Source organism: Ctenopharyngodon idella, chromosome 5 (assembly GCF_019924925.1).
Source record: "Ctenopharyngodon idella isolate HZGC_01 chromosome 5, HZGC01, whole genome shotgun sequence".
Classification (NCBI taxonomy): domain Eukaryota; kingdom Metazoa; phylum Chordata; class Actinopteri; order Cypriniformes; family Xenocyprididae; genus Ctenopharyngodon; species Ctenopharyngodon idella.
The window spans coordinates 656,209-683,327 of record NC_067224.1 but is presented as its reverse complement, the minus strand read 5'-3'; the positions used below and the strand labels follow the sequence as shown (position 1 = coordinate 683,327).

The window sequence follows — 27,119 nt, the reverse complement described above, 5'->3', positions numbered from 1 at the left end:
TGATCTTTGTATTTGTACTTTTTACCGTTAAGGGAATTTTCTATAACATACAGCGCTAAAACAACATCCTGTTTACAAAAGTCCCTTTCAATTTAAAAGTCTCTTGCGACTGACTCATTCACTCGTAAAGTTTGCCACCATCTAATGGCGTATTAATGTAACTTTCACTCAATTCATATTACGCACTAATGGACCCTTTCTCAATACCAAATACAACATAAATAGTATTTATTGAACAACAATATTTAACAATGCTCTACAGCAGTGTTTCCCAACTAGTGTTAAGTGTTGCTTGGATAATTACCAAATGCCAAAAAATAAATAAAATAAAATAAATGCAACACAGTTAAGAATATATTGTCGGTGTCAGGCGGAAACCTCGTATCTCTATATTTCCTCATTTTTGTTTTATTTTATTTTTAAAAAATCAATGCTATTGGTCCCCCGTTACGCCTGTATGTAGGTTTTACAAATATTTAATGAATGAATAGGATTTTAAAGAGCTTATGACAAAACCTCGTAACTCCATTTGATCCTCAAACTGTCAGTCAAAACTTATAAATCTGCCTTATCGTGAATAAAGTGCCGCACGCAGTTTGGAGATTTCGGCTTGTTTGCAATGCAAAGGTAAATAAAGATCTGATGTTTGAAAGAAAATGTACAGCGTTTTCTTTGCTTAAGAAACACTGTGTCTGTAAAGGCTAATGTTTTATGTATTTGAAGAGCGGAAAAGAGTCTTCGTCTAATATTTCCCGTCTAGTTGAAGCCAATATGCTATGCTATATGTAAGTTAAATATAGCCTTAAATTATCAAATTTAACATAGCACAATTCCATTTGCTCAGGAACAAGTAATAGATTAATAAGACCAAAGATTGCCCGTTTTATGTACCCAAAATGAATTATATCTCATGTTTAACCACTATAAGAGCCAGCGGCAAATCCCCGAAGCACTGGCCGAGATGAAGCTGTTCTCGGCGGGTACACGAGCTCTGAACGGCCGCTGACGGCCTGGAGCTCACATCTCCGAAAACGTCCAAACAAATTGTAAAAAAGGCATTATGATTCTCACCTAAAAAAAACTCTTAAACTACAGTTCGTGGTACAACAAGTGTAGTATTGGCAAAAATTATGGTGTATTTGCTCGGCCGTCATAACAGTCGCTTCAAGCGGAGAAAAGGTAGGAGTGCTGTTATCACTAGAATATCACACAGCTATCAGCCAATCAGATTCGAGAACCAGAAAGAACTGTTTTATAAATTATATATATATATATATATATATCACCTGGGACATAAAAAAAGATGCATGTAAGTCCTACTCAATAAAACACTCAAAAATTCAGCTAATTGCATTGTGCACTACAATACATTTTCATTTAATTGCAATTAACATGCAATGTTAAAGTGAAAACATTACATTCAGTTTGCACTTATGTATATTTTAAACTAAAATATTTATGTAATAAGTACTCTTTTTTTCAAAAGGGCTCACATATGTTTAAGGTGTAAGGAAAGTTACACTTATTAAATTAAGACATTTTAAAACTCTATGAAACCGACCTTTCTTCTTCATCACTCTTAATCATAATAGGCTCATTCCTATTAATAACATCACTTAGTTCTGATCCAGAACTGGACTCGATCTGAGTCACAAATGTACAGACACAGTGTACCAGTGACGTCATACTGTCTCTCACCTCCACAGAAGTCACGGATCAGGGCGGCCGGCGGGATCTGAAAGCTGTACCGTTCATCAGCTACCTGTCGGGCCTGCTGAAGACGCAGCTGCTGTCTGATGACCTGGTGGCTGGCGTGGAGATCCGCTGCCAGGAGAAGGGCAGCTGCCCGGCCGCCTGTCACCTGTGCAGGCAGGCAGGCCGTGAGACGCCCAGTCCGACACCGGTCCTGCTGGAGGTCAGCCGCGTCGTGCCCCTGTACAGCCTGGTGCAGGATAACGTTACTAAAGAGGTAACTGAGGGATATATCTGATGAAGCTTTTCACTCTTATTCATATTAGAAGCAAATTGTTTCCCCACGAATTCTTTAGACATCCATCTACACTTTTTTAAATGTTTTTGAAGTAAGTCTCTTCTGCTCACCAAAGCTACATTTATTTGATCAAAAATACAGTAAAAATTCTGAAATATTTTTACAATTTAAAATGGCTGCTTTCTATGGGAATATATAGTAAAATGTAATTTATTCCTGTGATCAAAGCTGAATTTTCAGCATCATTACTCCAGTCTTCAGTGTCACATGATCCTTCAGAAATCATTCTAATATGATGATTAGCTGCTCAAGAACCATTTTTGATTATTATCAATGTTGTAAACAGTTGTGCTGCTTAAAGGGCACCTATAATGCCCCTTTCACAAGATGTAATATAAGTCTCTGGTGTCCCCAGAATGTGTCTGAAGTTTTAGCTCAAAATACCCCACAGATCATTTATTAGAGCTTGTCAAATTTGCCCCTATTTGGGTGTGAGCAAAAACACGCTGTTTTTGTGTGTGTCCCTTTAAATGCAAATGAGCTGCTGCTCCCGGCCCCCTTTCCAGAAGAGGGCGGAGCTTTAACAGCTCAACAACAACAAAGCTGGAGAATCTCACGCAGACAAAATGAGGATTGTCAGTAACGGTGTTCAGCCTTACATTGTTCAAACCGGAGTCGACACTGATGGAGAGACTCAGGAAGAAGTTACAACTTTTAGAATGAAACTGGACGTTTCTGAATGGTTAGTGGATAAATTTATGTAGTTGCCTGTGGAGTTGATTCAACTCATCCACTAGCATGTGCCGTCATGTTAATCTTTTGTGCTAAACCCGTATGGACGCCCACTATACATAGTGTACCTGTTTGCCAAACAGAGTCATACACACCAGGCTAACGTTTATGATTGCTATCAAATGCTGTGAATGGTCTAATATTTTTTCCAAAATATCACTTGGACAGAAACACTAATTTTTTTTTAGCAATCGAGCTTGTCAGAGTCAACTTCAGGCTATCCAAGCTAACGAGACTCTAAATAGTGTTCAGTGCTCGTCTGTGCAGCCAATGACAGAACAGTTAGCATGCTTTGCTCCAACTTTTGCCATGGTATTAGAACTGGTACACCGTTGTTGCTTACGAAAACAAAATGGCGGCCGTGGGTGGAAACGTGCAGATTAAGGGGCGGTAATATTTTAACAAGATCCCCTTCCTACATCACAAGGGTACGGAAATCTGAGCGGCTTTTTTTTTTGATTGGGAGAATGTTCAAAAGAACAGCATTTATTTGAAATTAGAAATCCTTTGTAACATTGTAAATGTCTTTACTGTCACTTCTGATCAATTTAACACATCTGTTATCCATTAAAGTTGCTTGTTATACTCAATTGACATTATTGGCAAGAAAATTTGTTATATAGCATATACTGTATCGCTCTAGTATGCGAATAAAGTTGGACATACTTATATGTCCAACTTTATATAAAAAGCTGGGCAATAATATATTGTGCACTGTATATGACCTTGTATCAACATGACATCTGTTCTCTAAATAACCGAACTACAGCTAGGGTTAATGTTCAGCGTACATGTGGAAGGTATAAACATGAATTCCTCAGATATTGTTTTCTTGTTGGATGCTGGCAGTGGGAATGAGTGACGTATTCTGCTGCTCCAGATGTACCAGTAGATGGCAGGAGTGATTTTCATTACGATCATGAAGGCTTTGTCTGTCTGGAAGGATGCTAAGAACTGAGAAGACTGTGACAGATAGATTTAAATATTATATATGAAAATCATAATAAAAGACTAATGAAAATGTTAACCATTTCTTGGTCGAATATATATCTTATTTGTCCGTATATTGCATTAGTAGCTGTGCATCATCTGAGTCACAGACGTAATGAGGATATTAAATTTACTTTCGGAGCAGATTTGCAAGGGCTTTTTTTTCCGCATCATCCCTTGTACTGCTGACGTCTTGAAAGGCAAGATGCCATTAACCAGTGTCTGTTGTTCTGCAGCGTCGAGAGACTATGAGTGACTCACTTACCAAATGGCCTGTTTGGCCCGGTGCGTACCTGACGGGGATCGGACCCGCTTCATAACACCGATTCCCTCAGCTAATTGCTGAAGCCGGTGTGTGTGTGTGTGTGTGTGTGTGGGTGTGTGTGTGTGTGGGTGTGGACCTGGCTAATAACAGGAGCGTCAACAATGACGAAAGGCTCTCAATCGATAGCAGACGGTCCCTGGCGGGTTTCTGTCGATTGGTAAACAAACAGGAGAGAAAAACGCAGCCGAGTCGGCTCAGACTAGTGCGTAGCGTGCTCTGAAAATACTGCGAGATTATGAGGATGATATTGATGTCATGGACCCCGGGGATGAGCCAGGACTCCTCGTGGTCGCAGCCTCCTGTCAATTAGCGTAACAGACACAAAGACCTACAGAATGCTCTTCAGACACAATGCTGTCATGTTCCCTGCATTTATCTGAACCCAAAATGACGCCTCTTTTGGCATGTTTTCTAACAGAAATGAAAGCGCTTCATGATTAAGACATGAGGTGGTGATTCGGTCTGTGTTTACATTGACTTGAGAACCAAACATTGACATTCCTGCATAATCTGCCCACAATTAAACACAGCACATTGTGGCCTTTGTTTTGCACTCTAAAAAATGCTGGGTTAAAAACAACCCAAGTTGGGTTGAAAATGGACAAACCCAGTGATTGGGTTGGTTAACTCAGCGATTGGGTGGTTTTGACCCAGTGATTGGGTTGTTTTAACCCAAGGATTGGGTTGTTTTAACCCAGCGAATAAGTTGTTTAAACCCAGCGACTGACTGTTTTAACCCAGCGATTGGGTTGTTTTAACCCAGCGATTGGGTTGTTTTAACCCAGAGATTGGGTGGTTTTAACTCAGCGATTGGGTTGTTTTAACCCAGAGATTGGGTGGTTTTAACCCAGCGAATGGGTTGTTTTAACCCAGCGATTGGGTTGTTTTAACCCAGAGATTGGGTGGTTTTAACCCAGCGAATGGGTTGTTTTAACCCAGCGATTGGGTTGTTTTAACCCAGCGATTGGGTTGTTTTAACTCAGCGATTGGGTTGTTTTAACCCAGCGAATGGGTTGTTTTAACCCAGCGATTGGGTTGTTTTAACCCAGAGATTGGGTGGTTTTAACCCAGCGAATGGGTTGTTTTAACCCAGGGATTGGGTTGTTTTAACCCAGCGATTGGGTTGTTTTAACTCAGCGATTGGGTTGTTTTAACCCAGAGATTGGGTGGTTTTAACCCAGCGAATGGGTTGTTTTAACCCAGCGATTGGGTTGTTTTAACCCAGAGATTGGGTGGTTTTAACCCAGCGACTGGGTTGTTTTAACCCAGCGATTGGGTGGTTTTAACCCAGCGAATGGGTTGTTTTAACCCAGGGATTGGGTTGTTTTAACCCAGTGGTTGCGTTAAATGTTTGCCCAACGTGCTAAGTAGTTTTATTTAATTATTGTTTATAAATGACTATATGGCTGGCTTAAAATGAACCCAAAATATGTTGGAAATTTACATTTATTAATATGTTTCATAAATGAACGTTTATTAATAAGTTTAATGAAAAAATAATTAAACAATAAACATTTATTAAATTGCTTATTAATAAATGTTCATCTTTTGATTATTATTGTTTCCTCTAGTAATTATGTGTCTGATTTTAAATCATAATTTGGGTTCATTTTAAGCCAGACATATAGTCATTTTTAAACAATAGTTGAGTTAAATAAAACTACTCAGCATGTAAGGCAAACATTTAACCCAACTACTGGGTTAAAACAACCCAATTGCTGGGTTTGTCCATTTTCAACCCAACGTGAGTTGTTTTTAACCCAGCACTTTTTAGGTTTTCCTGCTTGAATGTTGATTATTTTCCTCATATTCTCCATTGTTCAGCTCCTCTCTTCCCAGTCTGTCAGTAACGCTCTGTTTAGTTCCTGTCTCTATGAAGCCCCTCCTTCTGAAAAGCACAATGTGCTCTGATTGGTCGGCTGGAGCAGTGTGTTGTGATTGGTGTTTGGGAAATGTCCCGCCCCTTACCATAACCGCCAGTTTCAACACACTACTAACTAACTCAACCAGGCCCCGCCCCTTTATTCTGCATATGAATTATTTAATTGAGGAATATTGTGAAGAAAACTCAAGACTACAATGGAGGCGTTTCAAGGAGTTCAGAAACACTGACACTGATATAGAGAAGAACTCCCACTAGAGGGACTTTGGAAACCTTATTCATGCTCAAACAGCAACATTACACACTAAAAAAAAAGATGAACATGGAATATGAACATATTTTAACATTCATTTTATTCAGGTTTCTTCTATGCCACCCTGAGCTGCTTTTGTTGCAATGGTCAGAAGTTATACATTTTATTCCTTATAGCAATCAGTTTGTCACAGATATATGAGGAAAATGAAGTGGCTGTATGGAGCAAGGCAGCATACGGTGTATATTTTGTCTTATTCTAATGGACATTGGGCTACTGTTATGTTCTGAAATTATCAGTCCATTTCCTTAAAAACACTCTACCGGAAAACAGGTCTGAAAAGGATAAAAAGTGAAATTTGCAGAGCTTCTCATGTGACCGTTTTGATCCTGTTTTCATCACGGTCCCCCTCCTTCACAAACTCGCACATACACACTTATACATTGTTCTTTATATTTTTGTGCAAGTAGGAAACTCATCAGTCATTTTGAGATTAAGGAGGAACTCTTAGGAGAAGAGATGAAAAAAAGAAAGAAAAAAAAGTTATTTCTCATACATCAGGAAACTCGTTTCTAATGCATCTCTAATCTGCAGTCAAAGTCTGCATGATTTATAAATTCAGCCTATCTATTTTCTAAATGCATGTTATTGATCTTTTTTTGTGTACAAGTAATATCTTACTTGTTCATTAAATATACATGTTAAATGAGTTATGTTAGTGTGTGCTATGATAGCTGTTGATTTGAACTGATAAGATTAATTGGTTCCAGGGCTACAACTCTGCTAGTTGGAGTGACTTATGTTTTTCAAGTAATCAACTTAAAAATTTGTGTTTATGCTACAAATTATTAAGTTCCTCTAACTCAATGTAGCTTGTTGGTTGAACATGAATTCACTCAAAGTTGTCATAACTCCAAAAAATTAATGCAAACTGTTGCATTCATTTGCCATACTTTATGCAAGAAACTGCAGCAGGTGCTCGGACACACCTGAACTCTGTTCTGACACAAGCATGCGTTGCATTCTCAGTCTTGCCACAAGGGGCATTACAGTAAAGTGAGCAAACGTGTAAGGCAGGGATGTCTAAACCTGCTCCTGGAGAGCCACTGTCCTGCAGAAATTAACTTCTCCTTGCTTCGACACACCTGCCTGAAGACCTTGATCAGCTGGTTCAGGTGTGTTTATTTAGGGTTGGAGCTGAACTCTGCAGGACAGTGACCCTTCAGGAGCAGGACTGGACACCCCTGGTGTGAAGTGTGTTTTTCTGTCGGGTCACTCAGCACCACACGCTTATGTCTGTGTACTGTTGTATAGTGTGTTTCTGGTCTTCGTTATGCATGTTTAATACATCTTGCATACAGTTGTAGTGTCCAAAAGTGATGTCTGGCCAATAGGAAAATTGATATCTTCAGTATTTATTCAAATGTTATTAAAAATAAGATTCAGATTTTGTAAGAATATTGCATAGTTGTGCTTGGAGTTGATTGCTTTATTTGTTTATAACGCATTGAAACATGACAGACGTAATTTCTGGCCAGACTGTCATACAAAGAAATTATGAAAAAACAAGAGAGAACCAATGAAATATTAATAACTGATTATGTTGAAGTCAATGTAAATTTTTTGTTTTTGTTTTTTGCATAGTAGAATAAAACAAGCTTGTTTCTGCCACTAAATAAAAAAATTAAAAAGTAATTGTGACTTTTTATCTCACAATTCTGACTTTTTTCTCAGAATACTGACTTTATATCTCGCAATTGAGAGATTAAATCTCGCAATTCTGAGAAAAAAGTCAGAATTGTGATATAAACTCGCAATTGCGAGAAAAAAAAGTCGATAGATAAAATATTATGGGATAAAAAGTCACAATTACCTTTTTTTATTTTGTATTTCATGGTGTAAACAAGCTTCCATAAACATGTTGCTGTAGTTTGTGTTTTTTTGCCAAATTATTTTGTCAGATAAATACCTTAAGTTTAGTGTTTTGATCTTCCCTCGTGTTTAAAATAATATTTGAAAAATATAAAATATTTTCCTCATATTTTGATGGCTTAATCAAACTTGTATGGTCATTAAAACAAACATCACTTTTGGTCACTACTGTAGCTGTCAAGGACAAACCTATGTTGACGAATACGTATTTTCTTTTCTTTTTTTTTTTTTTTAATCTTCTGAAACGTCAAGCACACAAAACACACACACAAAGCGCACACATTTCGATTCATGCTGAATAAGAGAGATACGGGAGTTTATTTGTGTAGCACATTTTCAGTTTCACTTTAAATAAATTAGTTTAGGCTTGGCTTATATAATAAATTTTGTTTATTATGAATGACACTGTAATGTATGTTTGTTTTATACTTATATTTTTCATTCTGAATACTGTTAAACAGTGTTTATTGTTTTATTTACCTGTATTTTACATTGTATATGAATGTAATTATAAAATGTGATTTATACACCAATGCAACTTATCTGTATTTTTATTTTTTTCCTCTTAGCAGTGCAATTTTTTTTTTTTCCCTTATGTGACTTATTTTCAGGAAAATATTTTATTTAAAGTCGGCATGAAATGAAAATTCACCCCATATATTTTATAAATGCATGTTATAGATCTTACAGTGAACAATCTTAAATTGACAAAAGACAAAAGGATCTGTCACTACTTAGATTAAACTTTGCAAACTTAAGTCTTCATTGTAGTTTTTTTTTTTCTTTTCAGATTTATTGTTATCAATCATTTTAACTCTGATTAAAGTTTAATTAAATGCTACAGTATAGCAGAACTGACAGATATAAATGAGGTTGTGATTGACCATCAATCTGCATCAGCGGAGGCTTGTCAAACAAAGTATTTTGTCGCAACAGCAAAACAGCAGGAGTGTTTTCTTCCCAAACTGTGTGACATCATACCAACTCACACTGCCAAGAATCGTTTATTTGCCCTCCAAGTTTTGCTTACAGTTCTGACTTTTTAAAGCTCTGCAAACAGAAACTTTTTAAAAGCAATTCCCCTGAAAACGAGCGACTCAACAGGTGGAGTGTTGTGTTTTGTGTGTGCTGAAGATAGTCTTCGCTGTAATTGAGTATATGTCTGCTTATTGGAATAAAGCTGCTCAGCTAGGGAATTGCCGTCCACACATTCAAAGGTGTGCAACCAATCCGATCACGGTGCAATCTTCGTTCACCGAAGAAGAAAACCACAGATGCTGTCCTTACAGTCGGTGTTAAACCCTAGGCAAGATGCTGACTAAAATCAATTTTCCAGGGAATGCTATACCCATGGATTTTGCTGGCCATTTAGGTTGATAGAGAAAGCAAATCGAATCAGCTTATAGGCACCCTTGAGCCAGTTTGCTGCTTTTCAACGATGTGCACTTTTATTTGCATTCTTCGTGTCCCCTTCTGAACCCCGGATTCAATCGAAGCCATAGCTCCCTTCCTGGAAGATGGTTATAGGCGTTCCTAGAAACAGGGACATTTCCTTCAATACATTAGGCCGAATGATCGGAATGACCTGTTTGCTGAGGTTTTGGGTCATCAGATGAATCAATTCCTCGGGCCAGCTGGCTAATGTTTGCACATATCAGACGCTGATTGGGGACAGTAATAGGGTGAGCTCAGATGAGTTACAACAGATAATAGCATTTAGACGTCATGATTGTCTTGTCACTGAGAATGGGTTTCTCTTAGAGCTGAGAGGTTTGGTGGAACTCAGGGGTCATCGACAGTTTCTGTCCTTAAAATTGTTTTTGTTTTCGGAAATCTTGGTATTGAACTTTGTATGGGATCCGGACTGATCCAGGGCGGGGTTCTGATTAAGGTGCTGACGAAATCGTCATTTAGAATCAAAATCAGGACAAAACAAAGTTCGTTTCAGGAGTTATAACACTTTCCGGAAAAGTTCGCTCCAGCTAGTAAACACCTTTGAACTGACAATGATGTAATAGGTGGGTGTGGCTCTGAGACTCCGCCTTCTTTTACATGGACATCTTTTTCAGTCGATTTCTTCTGTTCAGGCCATCAAGGTCAGACACGAATGAAAACATGAGCACTCTGGAGAGCTGCTTTATAGTAGAAACTGAAGTTGTAATTCTAATTTAAAGAGACACTGACACTGTTTTGTCATGTTTAATACTGTAACGCCATGTCCTACACGCTGCGACGCGCAATAAAAGGTATCTCTGCCATGTTAATCGTAGTTTTTGTCCTAACTAGCCGCGATGCGTGATTATTCTATTTTAGAATCGGTTTCTGTTTTTCTGTGACGTCGCGGCTGAACAACAACACAGAGTATGACAGTGATAATCTCAGGTGCTGTTTATGTGCTTTATTTAATGTTAAAAGCATCTAATGTGAGTTTGAATATCATTTTGTGCCTTTTATAGCCATACTGAAAGCAAAAATGGACAATTCACCTCAGATCTTCGAAATAAATGAAAGGAAACAAGAACGTTCAAACTGTCAACTCATTGTGAACAGACAAGTGTATTCTATGACAAAGATTGTTTTAGTAACTCAGTATGTGTTTTTAATAATATTAAAATTGTGTCATATTCATGAATTTGATTATGTACTTATCCATTTCGTTGCGAGTGCCGGGAGCTTGCCGAGAGAGCCCGCCCCCTCCCTCTTCTGATTGGCTGTGATTTTTGATTCACAGACAAATTGCTTGTCACTGGAATATTGTCGCATCATGTCTGGTTAGGACCAGAGTCCTGAAAAGTGAAGCCAAAGCGTCTCGATCGCCCCCAGGTGGCTGGATGCAGTATAGGTCATAAATCCCGCCCTCTCCATATAATGAAATAGGATGTGAGACAAACTAAACCAACGCTATCTCACGACCAATTTGTACGTATTTTACGATTAGTCTAAACCCCAGTGCTGGGTAGGTTTAGGGGCAGGGGTCATTCGTACGAATTTATACGAATTTGGCAACTCGTAAAATACGTACGATTTAGCAAAAAGCATACAAATTCATATGAGTGAGATTGTACTTATTCGTACGAATTAGCCACCTCATAAAATACGTATGAATTGCTGTAAGAGCGAGTTGAACTAAACAGTCAAATTACGCATGAAATAATTTTTTCCAAAGATGGTTTCTGTCATTTTAGGCAGTATTTATCACGCTGATGTTAGTCAAAGTGTTTGTTCTTTCAATAAGTTTGGTTTTAGTTAGTTATTTGATGCTATAGACCTTATTCGCCAGAGAAACAAGTGCGCCGCCATCTTTATAATATTGTCTTTGAACTTCTGTTTTTGCGGTAGCTCTGTATATTTCTATGGCATTGCTGTCAAAGAATAACTAGCTGGTGAAGTGAATTTACTTGTTGTAGAGTTAACAAAAGTTATCATGAGCATTGTGATGTTTAAAGCAGATGTCTTAAAAAATGTCAGTAGACCGGGAAGATTTTAAAACGAGCAGTTCATTCATAAATACTTAAGATCGTTGTGGAAATACAAACCGGAAGTCAAAAGACAACGAGCACAGCGCTGAAAAGAGGCGGGGCTACATAAGGTCTATAAAAGCACGGGTTTTGATGTCATGATTGACAGCTGAGATTGACACCTTCTCTGAGTGAAGTAGCCATTGAAGCATTTTTTTTTTCTGGATTTTCAGGAGGAGATTGTAGATTTAACTTTAATTTCTACATTTCCAGAACTGTTTGTTTCACACTGACATAATGAGTTATTCTCCAGTATTAACCAATTCTGCAGGAGTGTGGGTGGGACCTTGATATCGCACTCCACTTTGCGCTCACTACTGCGCAGACTCGAGACTCAAGATGTCAGCGCCATATTGGCACACTGGCGGCTTCAGTTACTAACAGTACACCACTGCTCAGGTATTGTGGACTTATTTTTACCCTTGAGCGAAGAATGATAACTTTGCCGTGAGGCCTTTAGGGTTCCAACGCCGTACACCCTCACTGTCTGACCTCCATTAGATCCCCCCTCATTACACACACACACACACACACTTACAAACACACGTACCTAATTACCCTCGCTGTTTACTCAGTTGAAACTGGCTTAGGTTACTCTGCATACATAAACATAGCCATAATCGGTTTGTCTATTTTTCACATGTGCAGTTGAGCAGTCAAGCGTGATTTTTCTAGGAAACCGCTGGTGGTAAATGTGTGTGCACGTCTGCGGCTCTGTGTTTGTCCACGAGCGGGGCTGCTCTCATCGGCATTGATATTTCATGTTACACTTTTCTGCTCATCTGTTTCCCATTTGCAGAAACTTTTTTAACCCTTTTCGCAATTGCTGAATGCCACTCTAATGGGCATATTTGTTAAACCTTCAATTTTCTTTCTTTTAAGCGGCACTTTCATAGTGTTGTCTGGGAATGTATGATTCAACATGAAGGACAGCTCCTTCACGCAGGACTCTTGGATTCCTAACACATGCAAAAACAAGAGAGAGCCAACAAAATATTAGTAACTGATTGCTGTAGTCAAACTTGTATGGTCATCAAAAAACAAATATCCCCTCTGACCACTGCTGTATTTTTTAAAGCATTATTAATCTTTGTTAACATTAGTAAAAAAAAAAAAAAAAACACGAATGGTTTGTTCATGTTAGTTCAAAGTCTATTAACAAATGTTAACAAATACAATAAAAAAAATAATAATAATAATAATTTGTATTAGTAAATGTTGAAAATTACCATTGACTAAGATTAATAAATGCTGTTAAAAACAACCCAAGTTGGGTTGAAAATGGACAAACCCAGTGATTGGGTTGTTTTAACCCAGCGGTTGGGTTAAATGTTTGCCCAGCTTGCTGGACAGTTTTCTTAAACCCAACTGTTGTTTAAAAATTACTATATGGCTGGATTAAAATGAACCCAAAATATGTTGGAAATTAAAAATCAGACACATAATTACTAGAGGAAACAATAATAATCAAAAGGTGAACATTTATTAATAAGCAATTTCATAAATGTTCATTTATTAAACATATTAATAAATGTTCATTTCCAACATACTTTGAGTTCATTTTAAGCAAGCAATACAGTCATTTATAAACAATATTTGGGTTAAATAAAACTGTCTAGCACGTTGGGCAAACATTAAACCCAACTGCTGGATTTGTCTATTTTCAACCCAACTTGGGTTGTTTTTAACCCAACATTTTTTAGAGTGTAGTAATGATAAGTAACTTTGCAACTACATGTCAACTTATTCTACTAACCCGAACCCTAACCTAACAGTCTACTAATACTCTAATGAGAGTTAATTGACAAGTAGTTACTTACAGTATAGTTAGTAGAATGTCTAAAGTGGACCATCGAAATAAAGTATAACCCTTATTGTAAAGTGTTACCATTATTTTAACTGGTTTGAGTGTTTTTATGTCCATAAAATTCCAAATAAAAGAGTACTTTTCAGTGTATTATCCCAAAATAGTCCTTATCACATGGTTATTGGATATATAAACCATTTTTTGTAGACTTTCCAGTAAAAAGAACTGTGTCGTAATACTGTTTCCGTGATTCCACACACCCTCTCACACCTCTCCATTCACTCGCTGTTTTGACTTCCACGACTCTGTGCCTCTGCCAGGCATCTCTCATGAAAGTCATTATAGCGCAATGGATTGCAGTCTTCCCCCTCCATCTCTCTGCCGCTGTAATAACGTCTCATTCATCAAGGCCGTTTAAAGAGAGTTGCCTGTGCGTAAATAAGGGGTGAGGTCTGGCAGCCAGAAACCTGCTGATGCTATCAGGGAGATGGGCGGCTTCCTCATCACTGTCTGCTGTACGGCAGGAGCTGGAGCTCTCAGTGGCTCAACTTTCTGACTGCAGTTCACTGCAAAAAATATCCTGGTGAATTTATGGCAGCTTATGGAACCTTTCAATTGTATAAAAGGTTAATCAGATTATTCAAACTTTATCAATTCTAAAGTAAATGGTTCTTTTAAAGGGGTTGTTGATTATGGTTTCACTTTTTTTAACTTTAGTTAGTGTGTAATGTTGCTGTTTGATCATAAACAACATCTGCAAAGTTACGGCACTCAAAGTTCAATGCAAAGAGAGATATTTTCTTTTACAGAAATCGCTTTTTAAGGACTACAACAAATGGCTGGTAGGGACTACAACGAGCTTCTTCCCGGGTTGGTGACATCACAATCCCTAAAATTTACATAAACCCCGCCCCCGAGAACACGCAACAAAGGGGGCGGGGCCATGTTGGGCTGCTTTAGAGAAGAGAAAGAGTTGTTGTAGTAGAGTGTTGTTGTCATGCCGTCATTTTACGCCGGACTGCTTCACAAACGAGGGTCAATTCAACAAAAAAAGATTAACATGACGGCACATGCTAGTGGATGAGTTGAATCAACTCCACAGCAGCTACATAAATTTATCCACTAACCATTCAGAAACGTCCAGTTTCATTCTAAAAGTTGTAACTTCTTCCTGAGTCTCTCCATCAGTGTCGACTCCGGTTTGAACAATGTAAGGCTGAACACCGTTACTGACAATCCTCATTTTGGCTGCGTGAGATTCTCCAGCTTTGTTGTTGTTGAGCTGTTAAAGCTCCGCCCTCTTCTGGAAAGGGGGCGGGAGCAGCAGCTCATTTGCATTTAAAGGGACACACACAAAAACGGCGTGGTTTTGCTCACACCCAAATAGGGGCAAATTTGACAAGCTCTAATAAATGATCTGTGGGGTATTTTGAGCTGAAACTTCACAGACACATTCTGGGGACACCAGAGACTTATAATACATCTTGTGAAAAGGGCATAAAAGGTCCCCTTTAATAAGTGTTCACTGAAAGCTTTTTGGGGGAACCAAAAATGGTTCTTCTGTGACATCACTGAAAAAACACCCTTTTGGAAGCTTTTATTTGTAACCCAGCGAATGGGTTGTTTTAGCCCAGCAGGTTGGGTTAAATGTTTGCCAAGCCTGCTGGACAGTTTTATTTAACTCAACTATTGTTTAAAAAGTACTGTATTTCTTGCTTAAAATGAACCTAAAATATGTTGGAAATTAACATTTATTAATAAGTTTAATGAATAATAATTTAACAATAAACATTTATTAAATTGCTTATTAATAAATGTTCATCTTTTGATTATTATTGTTTCCTCTAGTAATTATGTGTCTGATTTTATAATTTCTAACATATTTTGGCTTCATTTTAACCCAGACATATAGTCATTTTTAAACAATAATTGAGTTAAATAAAACTATCCAGCACGCTGGTCAAACATTTAACCCAACCGCTGGGTTTTGTCCATTTTCAATCCAACTTGGGTCGTTTTTAACCCAGCATTTTTTAAAGTGTAGATTTACTTGCTTCCCAAAAGTTAAGATAACTTTTTCACTTTGTCAGTTCAAATACATTGATTTTGTTCAGGATTGACTTGACTGAAAAAGATCCAATATTTTCATATTCTGCGGCATGTGCTCTGATTGAAACTGAACTAGACTTCCATGAAACGTCCTTTAGAATGAGTCACGACCTCTCATCTCCCTGCGTACCCTACCGTCCCTCCTTCTCTGGCCCTTGCTCGTCTTATTACTGCCCCTGAGATGGAGTCTCTTGACATTCACACGTGGGTTGACCTTTTTTGGTACAGTTTCCAATTAAATCTTGACAGGTTCTTGTCTGTACAAAGCGCCCCGAGATGCCCTCAGCCCTCAGCATAACTTCACAGAGATACACCACTTTTCAGAGTGTGTTGTTGGCGACTCGAGGTGACTCATCGACTGCGCCGGAAGGACGTTTTCTCATGGAGATAATTGCATTTCTCTCACCTGTGCCATTTATTTTGCAGGCCTTCAAAAGTGCCACGATGAGCTCATACTGGTGTGCGGGGAAGGGTGATGTCATCGAGAACTGGTGCCGCTGTGACCTGACTGCGCTTGGCAAAGACGGGCTGCCCAACTGCAGCCCCCTGCGGCGGCCGGTGTAAGTAACCCTGACCCGGCGTTCTGAAAGCCTCTTTACTCAATACTTGATTTGTGGCACCTGTTAAGGCATCCTCGACTGCTTAAAAAGCAGGAAAGATTATGCTGCCAAATATGCCTCGTCTTCACTGCCAAATTCATGACATGCTGAGTCACATAATGAAATATACACTGCTGTTCAAAAGTTTGTTTGTTTTCGGTGAAACTTTACAATAAGGTTTCATTTGTTTAGATCAGTTACATACATTAGTAAACATTAGTAAGTGCATTAAATAATGTTAACTTATTGCAAAGTGTTAGCTATTTTTTGAAAGAAGTCTCTTCTGCTCACCAAGGCTGCATTTATTTGATCAAAAATACAGTAAAAATTGTGAAATATTATTACAATCTAAAATAGCTATTTTCTATGTGAATATATAGTAAAATGTAATTTATTCCTGTGATCAAAGCTGAATTTTCTTTTTTTTGTTCCACAATTCTTTGATTAGTAGAAAGTACAGCATTTATTTCAAATAGAAATCGTCTGTAACATTATAAATGTATTTACTGTGTCTTTTGATCAAATGCATCTTTCCTTAAAAAAAAAAAAAAGTATATATAAAAAAAAAAATCCCCAAACTTTTGAAAGGTAGTTTACTGAAAAATGCAATTAAGTGCATTTTGTGATCCAGGCAATCCGCTTTCATGTTTTTTTTTTTTTTTTTTTATGTATTTATTTTATTTTATTTTAAATATTGTTTTTTATTTTATTCTATTTTATATTTTATTTTATATTATTTTATTTTATATTTTATTTTAATTTTATTTTATATTTTATATTTTGTAGTTTATATATTATTTTATATTTTATATTTTATTTGATGTTTTATATTTTATATTTATTTAATTAATTAATGTATTTATTAATTAATTAATTTATTTATTTATTTTAATTTTATTTTACAAACCAGCCCGCAAGATCCAAACTGCTTCACACTATTTACTTTCAGCACAGATTTTGTGGGCATGTTTGTGTCTGAATCAAGGGCAGAAACCTTGTGCAAGGTCACAATTCATTCTTAGTGAATTCCCCAAGGTGTCTTAAGTGTCCTGCCTTCCTTTTAAAATAGCCTTTGCTCCAGAGGCACATCTATGATGCCTTAAAATGCGGCCTACTTAGGCAGCTCAATGGGTTCTGGAACTGAACCATTTTGTCAAATCCTCCAAGCATGCACACAATGTTGGCGTTTCTTCATTTTCACAGACTGAGACTGGCTCCACACCTGGAACCCTCCAGTACGATGGTGGCGCTGGAATGGATCGATGTGGAACCTCTGATTGGCTACAAGGTTTCAGATTACATCATTCAACATAAGCGAGTAGAGGACCCGTCAGAGGCAGAAATCTACACCGGTAAGAGCCACTCGCAGGTTTATCAACAATTTTACAGAGAAGGACGACTGCTTCACACAACTGTACATACAAAAACTTCTTATTCTGCGAAACACAAAGTACAAGGGGAATTACACTACCGATCAAAAGTTAGGAGTAATTTAGTGTTTTTGAAAGAAGTCTCTTCTGCTCGCCAAAGCTACATACAGTATATTTGGTCAAAAAAATACAGTAAAAATTGTAAAATATTATTACAATTTAAAATACCTGTTTTCTATATAAATATGTTTTAAAATGTATTTTATATTCAGTGATCAAAGCTGAATTTTCAGCATCATTACTCCAGTCTTCAGTGTCACATGATCCTTCAGAAATCATTATAATATGATGATTTGATGCTCAAGAAACATTTATGATTATTATCAGTGTTGAAAACAGTTTTTGTGGAAACTGTGATTCATTTTTTTTCAGGATTCGTTGATTAATAGAAACTTCAATGAACGTTTGTAACATTATAAATGTCATTACATTCACTTTTGATTAATTTAATGCATCCTTGCTGAATACAAGTATTGATAATTTAATAAGTAATTAGTATTATTTTATTTTTATTTAAAAATGTACTGTATCACAGTTTCCACAAACAAAAATTTAAGCTTTTGACCGGTAGTGCACATCAATATATGATGAATAATACCTTTACTTTCCTGGCATCGTGTGTTTTTCTACTCAACCTGACAACCTTTCCACCCTTAATTTTCACTGCTACTTTTGGACTAATGGACCTTGTCCAATCTTACGAGATGCTTCCAATAATTTAGATGTGAATGTACCATTCTTATGTCTGTGATCAATTTAGAAATCTAATTTCCCAGTGCTGGGAAATTGCAGTTCAGTCAGGGCTCTACAATGATGTTGTTCTCGTAGCCTGCGGTCAGAGTCTGAATACATAACTGATTGTCTTGTTGATCTGGTCAAATCTTGTTAAGCACTACGATTTCAGGGTTACAGGACCAGAGGAAGATGAAGATGAGGGAAGGGAGACGGGTTACTAACAGCCTGTGTGACTGGCAGTGACCTATACCCATCTGTCCGAGTCAGAGCCTGTGAGTCAGAGCTCAGGTGACAGGAATCTAATAAAAGACGAGAGACAAAATGTTCAGGTTGAACAGGCCAGGGTTTAGTCATTGCAGCCAATCAATCTAGCAGACGGAAGAGTGCTGATGAGTGAAAGCAGGAGATGAAGACGCCTACTGGCAGATGGTGTGACGTCTTGTATTCTGATCGACAGACCTGGATCCGTTATATCCAACCAGGACACTGACTGCAGGATTACACCCTTCAGTGGTCCAAAACGTTTACCTACAAACCCATTCCCACTCGCAAGGTGTCAAAAACCCAAGCATGGACAAGCACCTTTAGCATCACTATTAAGATGCCTGCCCCTATAGGTGTTACTCTATCGAAATGCATCAGATCAAGACATATAGGCCTGGTTTCACAAACAGAGCTTAGATTAAGCCAGGATTAGGCCTTAGTTCAATTAGGACATTTAGTATCTTTTATAAACGTGCCTTAGAAAAGAACATTACTGGTGTGCATCTTGAGACAAATCAATGACACTGACATATTTTAAAGTAGACATATCATGAAAATCTGACTTTTTCCATGTTTAAGTGCTATAATTGGGTCCCAGGTGCATCTACCAACACAGAAAACGTGAAAAAGAGCAACCCAGTAACTTTGTTTTGGTAAGCCTTTCTCTGCAAGCATGTGAAAAAACAGGCCGCTCAGATTTCACTCCATTTGTGATGTAGGAAGGGGATCTTATTATAATATTGACACCCCTTAATCTGCATGTCTCCACCCACGGCGCCGCCATTTTGTTTTCACAAGCGTCAACGGTGTACCAGTTCTAACGGCATGACAAAAGTTGGAGCAAAGCATGCTAACTGTTCTGTCGTTGGCTGCACAGATGAGCACTGAACACTATTTAGAGTTCACACTGACAAGCTTGATTGCTAAAAAAGGAGCGTTTCTGTCCGAGTGATATTTTGGAAAAAATATTAGACCGTTCACAGCGTTTGATAGCAATCATAAACGTTAGCCTGGTGTGTATGACTCTGTTTGGCAAACAGGTACGCTATGTATAGTGGGCGTCCATATGGATTTTGCACAAAAAGATTAACATGACGGCACATGCTAGTGGATGAGTTGAATCAACTCCACAGCAACTACATAAATTTATCCACTAACCATTCAGAGACATCTAAAAGTTGTAACTTCTTCCTGAGTCTCTCCATCAGTGTCGACTCCGGTTTGAACAATGTAAGGCTGAACACCGTTACTGACAATCCTCATTTTGGCTGCGTGAGATTCTCCAGCTTTGTTGTTGTTGAGCTGTTAAAGCTCCGCCCTCTTCTGGAAAGGGGGCGGGAGCAGCGGCTCATTTGCATTTAAAGGGACACACACAAAAACGGTGTGTTTTTGCTCACACCCAAATAGGGGCAAATTTGACAAGCTATAATAAATGATCTGTGGGGTATTTTGAGCTGAAACTTCACAGACACATTCTGGAGACACCAGAGACTTATATTACATCTTGTGAAAGGGGCGTTATAGATATGCTTTCAGTTAAAACAGCTCAAACATGCATTTTAGTCTGGGACTAGACTTAAGCCTTGACTGTGAAACCGGGGGATAATTGTTTACATGCATTTGTAAAAGTAGAACTGATTTTTTATATATATTTTTGCTTTCATAGATAGCCTCACCACTACCCTACCAACAGTATAAAGCATGTACTGTAACAGGCTGTCACAGTAATTTATTGCAAAACTGACCAAAGAAACATAAAAGTATAACAAATGCTTGTGTTGCATTCGTCTGAAGCCATATTATGTGAGGAACAGAGAGAAACTTATGGTTTTAATAGTTTAAAATTATCCGTTACCCATTAGCATGATGCAATCGGTCACGAGACACATGAGAGCCAATGGCATTTCACAATCAAAGCTGATGTAAGGCTTCTTCAGGCGGCAATGTTTGAATGTGTGCACAGTTTCTGAGCTTTATGGCAGATAGAGACGGTGAACTCACACAAATCAGTCATTTGGCCTCGGAGCACTTGGTGTTTCACTTCTACATTTTTTGCTTCCACACACCCCAGAACACTAGTGGACTTGGAGAACCACTTTCACACCAAATTAACCAAACTATGAAAGCACCGCTCCAAAAGCTCTAGTGTAAAGAAAACCTGGTGATGACAACATGGTTATTTTCTGTCCCGTGATTATCATCAGATGGTGACCGTAATCTAAGGTGAAAGACATGCTAACAGGGGCTCTTTTTGGTTCTGAGATTCAAGCAGCTTTTGGATCATTTGAGACAAAAATACTCTCTTTGTTTTACAACAAAGGGATCAACTGTTGTGATATGAAATAAGAGGATTTGTGGACTAATGGCAGATATTTAGAAGTATGGAATTCTTCAAGAACGAAATTTTGCAGTTTAAGACAGGATGCTTGGGGAAAGAAAGTGGTATAACAAGGACAGAATATTTGATAGCTAAACAAATATTAAAGTCAACTTTCTTCATGCACATTTCTGGTGTTGTTGTGCATGGTTTTCCAATGGAAAAAAACTCACTTTCCCTCTGAAATCACTTTCCCTTTGGGAGGATGTCAAAAGGAAACCCTCTTATTTTTCAGCCTCTTGTCGAATGATAAATAATGTCATAATGCAAAGAATTAACATTCCTAAATAAGGCTTAATTTTCTTCATGTAAAATAGAATTATTACATATCTGCCAACTTTTTTTTATTTTTTATTTATCTGTTCAAAGATGCCAGACTAACTTTCTCAAAGTTTCCCAAAGAGTTAAATGGTAATTTGCAGCGTAAACATTTCACTCGAGTTTCATGACTTTAGCCAAGTTCCGATCTGCAGTGAACAATCAGTACAGGACCGAACGCGTTCTCAGACGGACGCTAAGACTGTAATATTTACGGTATGTTTTGACCACAAGGACTGTATAGTTCACTTAAAAAATGAAGACAAAAATAATATTTCAGCCAAACAACCCCCTGCTCTCTTCGGCTCCATAGACGAACACATGTCGTGATATAAAAAAATTTCACAACCAACCACTGTGTTCACCTAAGGCAATTGACTCACTGCCCACAAATATGTTTTGCATTTACTAATTAAACTAAATAAAATGTTTAGCTTTGTGCTGACCAATGCTGGGAAGCCAGAATGTTCTTGTCTTGCCATCTATAAACAACTTTATTACATGCTGTTTGCCTCACAATTTTGTACACATAAAATCAGATTCTCGGCAACAATGTGTCACCACGCGTTACCATTAGCTTAACATCCTGAGCCCGTCTGACACATATTCACACAGCAGGACGAGGAAGGGTTTATGCGTTCGACACCGCAAGCCAATTATAATGGGTTCAGGCAAGACCAGACTCGCTTTTTGTACTTTTACTGTCTCTACTTCAACACTTTTTCTTTGAATTGAAAAAATGGAGGCTAGAGGAGAAGGAGGGACTGAGTGTTACCTTGAAATTAAAGTCATACTGATCCGTGACCAATGCTGGGTAGTCATTGATTACATGTAATCTGGATTCCAAACATTAAGTACTTGTAATTAGACAAATACTTGTAATCGGACTACAGTTACTTTTCTATTGATTACATGTTATTGTAATCATGTCACAATGGCAATTGATTTTATTTCTTTGCTATATTTTCAATTTTCCTTTCTAAAAAATGCCTACTGCTTATATACAAAAGTTTTTCCAGGTTTGTAGATTTGCACACACAGACTAGCCACTAGTCATGTGACTGTCACTGAAAACTGATCAAAACAGCATTTGATCACTGGATTTACACAAATATTTCACTTTTAACAAGTGTTTTCTCAACATCAGCTCCTGACGAACACATTAATTATTATTTAAAATATCAAATATCAGTGAGTCATTTAACCATGTTTTACTGTCTTTCAAACACATTAAAATGTACAAATTCACATCATTTCATATTTACATTCAATGCAAATTTGAGATTCCCCAACTTTTTTTGTCAGCTGAACCTCTTTGCCCTAATATATTTACTTGTAAGTAAGCCCTTAGATTTTAAGTTAATAAGTTAGGTCAATAATAAAATTAAGTCAATAATAATAATACAATGTGACCCTGGACCACAAAACCAGTCATAAGGGTCAATTGTTTGAAATTGAGATTTATATATCATCTGAAAGCTGAATAAATAAGCTTTCCATTGTTTTCCATTGTTAGGATAGGACAATATTTGGTTGAGATACAACTATTTGAAATTTGCAAAAAAAATCAAAATATTGAGAAAATCGCCTTTAAAGTTGTCCAGATGAAGTCCTTAGCAATGCATATCCACTCACAAAAATACATTTTTGATATATTTACGGTAGGAAATTTACAAAATATCTTCATGGAACATGATCTTTACCTAATATCCTATTAATTTTTGGCATAAAAGAAAAATCGATCATTTTGACCCGTTCTGTGGTCCAGGGTCACAAATGGTTCTCTGATATCAGTTAATGGTCACGCATGACATGCAAGTAAACAAATATGTGTTTTAATCTTTTTTAGTAAACATTTTATTTTGATAGTTATATATTTTCTTTCTCTTTGTATTTTTATTTCAATATGGTAAAAGATTGGCCTATTCAAATCAATGCGATAAACGAGTTAGGTCAAAAGTAATCAAAAAGTAGTCAGAATACAGATTATATTACTAAGTACAATTTTTGTTATGTAATTTGGAATCAGTAACTGGCTACAATCTGTAAGTAATCAACCCAGCGCTGTCCGTGACTTGATTCTTGCACAGTCCCTCATTTTCAGGCACCAAAGTTGTCTGGTAAATTGTTTTTGATGGTTCTTTTTGTTTAGCTGTTGCAGGGAAACTGTCAGTGTTTATTTTTGTTCTCAAAGCTTGCTGGTAACACGCTTTTTGGAGTTGCAAGTAATGCAAGGAAAACTAGCTGTCCTGAACGTCAGAATGAATCCATCATGAACACAGTCAAAACATCAGACAAGCCAAAATCAACTATTTAGTACACCATTAAGGGAGGAAAAAACACCACATATTTCCTGCGCTCAAAGTCGCAGTGCAACGGCAACAGATTGACATAATACTAATACTAATGAATGAGTAAGGACACTCTCCAGGATGTAGGAGGTATGAATGTGGTAAAATGTCATCTCAAATACAAGGAATTTTGTCTTGTAATAAATCACTTCTCAGGTCATATAATTAAAAAAGAAAAAAAAAGAGAAAAAAAAAAGTGGCAAAGCATGTACCCAACATCTTCACATGGAAAATGTGAGCTTCAGAATGCCTATCATGAAACTTTTCTCATGGTTTAAGCAGTGTTTTCAAATTTGCAGAAAATTCCACCATTGCCAAAAACAGGTTTTATTGTGTAGAAATGTGAATAAAGTGTAAATGTGTTGAATAGATCACTCATCTGACAGTCCAAAGAAAATGCCAGATGAACAGGACTTTTTCCTCAGTTAACACTGTGATTGGAATAGCGCAAGACAAAAAAAAAAATGTTAACTCTTTTCAACCTCTTGCCACATTGAAAGATTCGTTTAAAGCCTCTAGATGGCATACGTTTGCTGAAGCACTGCAAACTCACTGGCACGGTGAAGGAGGAACCAAGTGAGATGTCTCATGGATATTGCTATTAGCTCTGACCTTGTCAAATATAATGGTGATTTCGAAAAGCCAAACCATAGTCCCTTTTCAAAATCACATTTTGGAAATGGATCCAACATAAACGGACGTGACCTGCTTGGCAGCTGACATTTGTCTCTCTCATGTGATTCCTTCATTGGTTTGCCCGTTTGAACAGCTTTACAAGTTTCCAGAAGCTTTCATACACGGTGGGCGATAACCGAATTCAGCATATACATTTGCTTTGCTTTTCTAAAATTTCATTGCTCAGCACTTGCTTTTTTGCAGAAATTTTTGAGTTTATATTGAGATCTCTGTTGATTGCAGGTATGTTGGCATGTCTGAGCGCAGTTTGAGACATTTAGATCTATTATGAATCTATAAGGGAGACGATTAGTAGATCTGCTAACGCTTTATTTTGATGCTCCCCAACAGACATTCTACTGACTATAAGTAACCCGAACCCTAACCTAACAGTCTACTAATACTCTAATGAGAGTTAGTTGACATGAAGTTGCAAAGTTACTTATAGTTAGTAGAATGTCTAAAGTGGACCATCAAAATAAAGTGTAACCAAGGATACTACAATGTCTTGCATAGTGGCTGATCTTTTGGCGATCGTTGCTTTATTTGCTTGTTGATTTAGTGTTTCTGCTCACCAGTTCCAATGATTTACATCAGCTGCTTTTGATATATGAAGCACATGCAGCATTTGTGAGACATGCATTATGTATACTGACATATGACGTCACACTTTTGATTACTGCTCAATACTGCTCACGTCTGACACGCGTTACGGCTCTGGCGAGGTTTTGTTCCGTCCTCTACGCGGTGTCAACTCATACCAGGAGCAGCTGGATTCACGAGACCACAAGATTTGCCTGTCCGACATTGCTTTCCTTGATTTTTTTGTTGTTAATGGCTAAATTGTTATATTTTGTCCGGTTTAATTGTGTTTATTGCTATGCCCTTCTTTGTTTTTCTGTAACCTACAGATGAAGCTAATACACTTAAAAGTCCAGGGATAAAAGATTTTCAAGTTTTTCACCTTCGAATCTCTTGTCGTCAACTTCTGACCTCCTAGTGATGTGAAACATGAGTGGGAGTCTACACAGGGTGATTATTTTGACTTTAATTTGTATTTGAACTGTGTGGCTTGGACGCGGCATCCATCAAAAATAGACTTGCTGCCAAGCCAGCTTGTCTTAGCTGATGCAAACACAAGCATTGACTAGAGTGGCTGCGATCGAGTCCGGTGGCCGCGTTGAAACCGAAACTGTAGGCGGAGAGTAGGCAGTCTTTTGTGGCTGTTCGAAAACATTCAACTACATGAGCGTTTCCACTACGAAAGCAATCCTTTTGAATGCGTTTTCAACTCCCTCTGGAAGTGGTCGAAACTGGACAAGCTCAAAACATCTTAGACCCCATTTACTCCTGTATTTGACGTCGTCCACTTGTGATCCGGTTGACCAAAATGCATCATAATACCAGGTGGAAACAGGGCCTTATTGAAGATCTCAGTTCCTTCATTGGATGAATGCAAATAGAAAACAAATGAGATGCTCTTTGAAATACAGTAAAAGTGAAGAACTATAACATGATCTATGTTTGGCATAGCTTCGTTTGAGTTCATATTGAGATGTTGGACTTTTGGTTGCAGACTTTGGCATCTTGGCAAATCTGAGCTCAGTGTGAGACATTATTGAGATCTCTTCTGAAACTGAGATTTCTTCATCAGCCCTGTTGAAAAAACCAGCATATGCTGGTTTAGGTATGTTTAGAAGCATGGCAGCTGGTTTGAGCTGGTTTATGCTGGTCCTTAGCTGGAGCTAGTTGCTTAGGACCAGCTTAGGACCAGCACTTGACCAGCTCAAACCAGCTCATGACCAGCTAAGGACCAGCATAAACCAGCTGTCATGCTTCTAAACATATCTAACCAGCATATGCTGTTTTTTTCAACAGGGAGAAGTCAGTTTGATCTCACTGCTGATTCGTTTGTGATAATGATTGTTTAGACAATTGATTTCTGTAATGAAATCAGATTTTAGGGGAGGATACTGTAATGTCTTGCATTGTTTTTAAGTGGCTGTTCTTTTGGTGATCATTTCTATATTAGTGTTTCTGCCAGTTCCAATGCTTTCCAACAGCTGCTTTTGAAAGCACTGATATATGAAGGACGCTGAGCATGACATGCATGATGAATACTGACACATGACGTAACGCACTTGTCTCATATAGGCTGGCGACGGCAGCGGGACGTCGCAGTCGCAAGACCACACATGTTGGTTTGAGTTTCTTAATTTGGGCGAGCTTTCGTTCCTGTTCAACTGGCAGCCTGGAAGAAGCACGCTTCTTCCAAATCCGCTAATTAACGACGAGAAGGGTGTCAGAGTGTGAGTATCTCTCACTGTTTCTCGCCACGGACACATAATGGGAGTCTGCGAGATATGAGACGCGAGGGCGGGGGGAAACGCGGAGAGGTACGAATGCGAGAGCGAGAGGGAACCAGCCGCCACATGCCAATGATGTCATCTCACAGCTCCGCTGTCAGACGGCGCGCTGTAGGACATTCGATCTTTGATTCTCATCTCCGTTTCAGCCTCCCGTCACAGCAGGTTTCTTATCGGGAATCCGTCACTGTCCGACACCTCCCGCTCCCCGTCTCCCTCGTCGAGGGTCGAGCCTGTGCTCCGTGGAGGGCTATCCTTTTGTTTACGTAACAATTCCGGCATCGGCTTTGAGCGGAGCTCTGTCCCAGAGTGCCGATGCTTGTCGATAAGCCAGCTTGTCTGAAGCAAGATTCAATTAAAAGGAGATAAAAGGGTGTCCTTCAGGATGAGTAGAGATAACGAATTG

The 27,119-nt window shown here is 38.1% G+C and overlaps 1 protein-coding gene across 1 annotated transcript in view; it reads left to right on the top strand.

Annotated features, from left to right (window-relative positions):
- Window positions 1-27,119, top strand: part of LOC127512990 (astrotactin-2-like) — a 423,953-nt gene that overhangs the window by 361,628 nt on the left and 35,206 nt on the right. Inside the window, exons 17-19 of the mRNA XM_051894406.1 lie at window positions 1,707-1,969; window positions 16,025-16,158; window positions 17,401-17,549. Of these exons, the coding sequence (XP_051750366.1) occupies window positions 1,707-1,969; window positions 16,025-16,158; window positions 17,401-17,549 (546 nt within the window). The remainder of the gene's footprint in view (window positions 1-1,706; window positions 1,970-16,024; window positions 16,159-17,400; window positions 17,550-27,119) is intronic.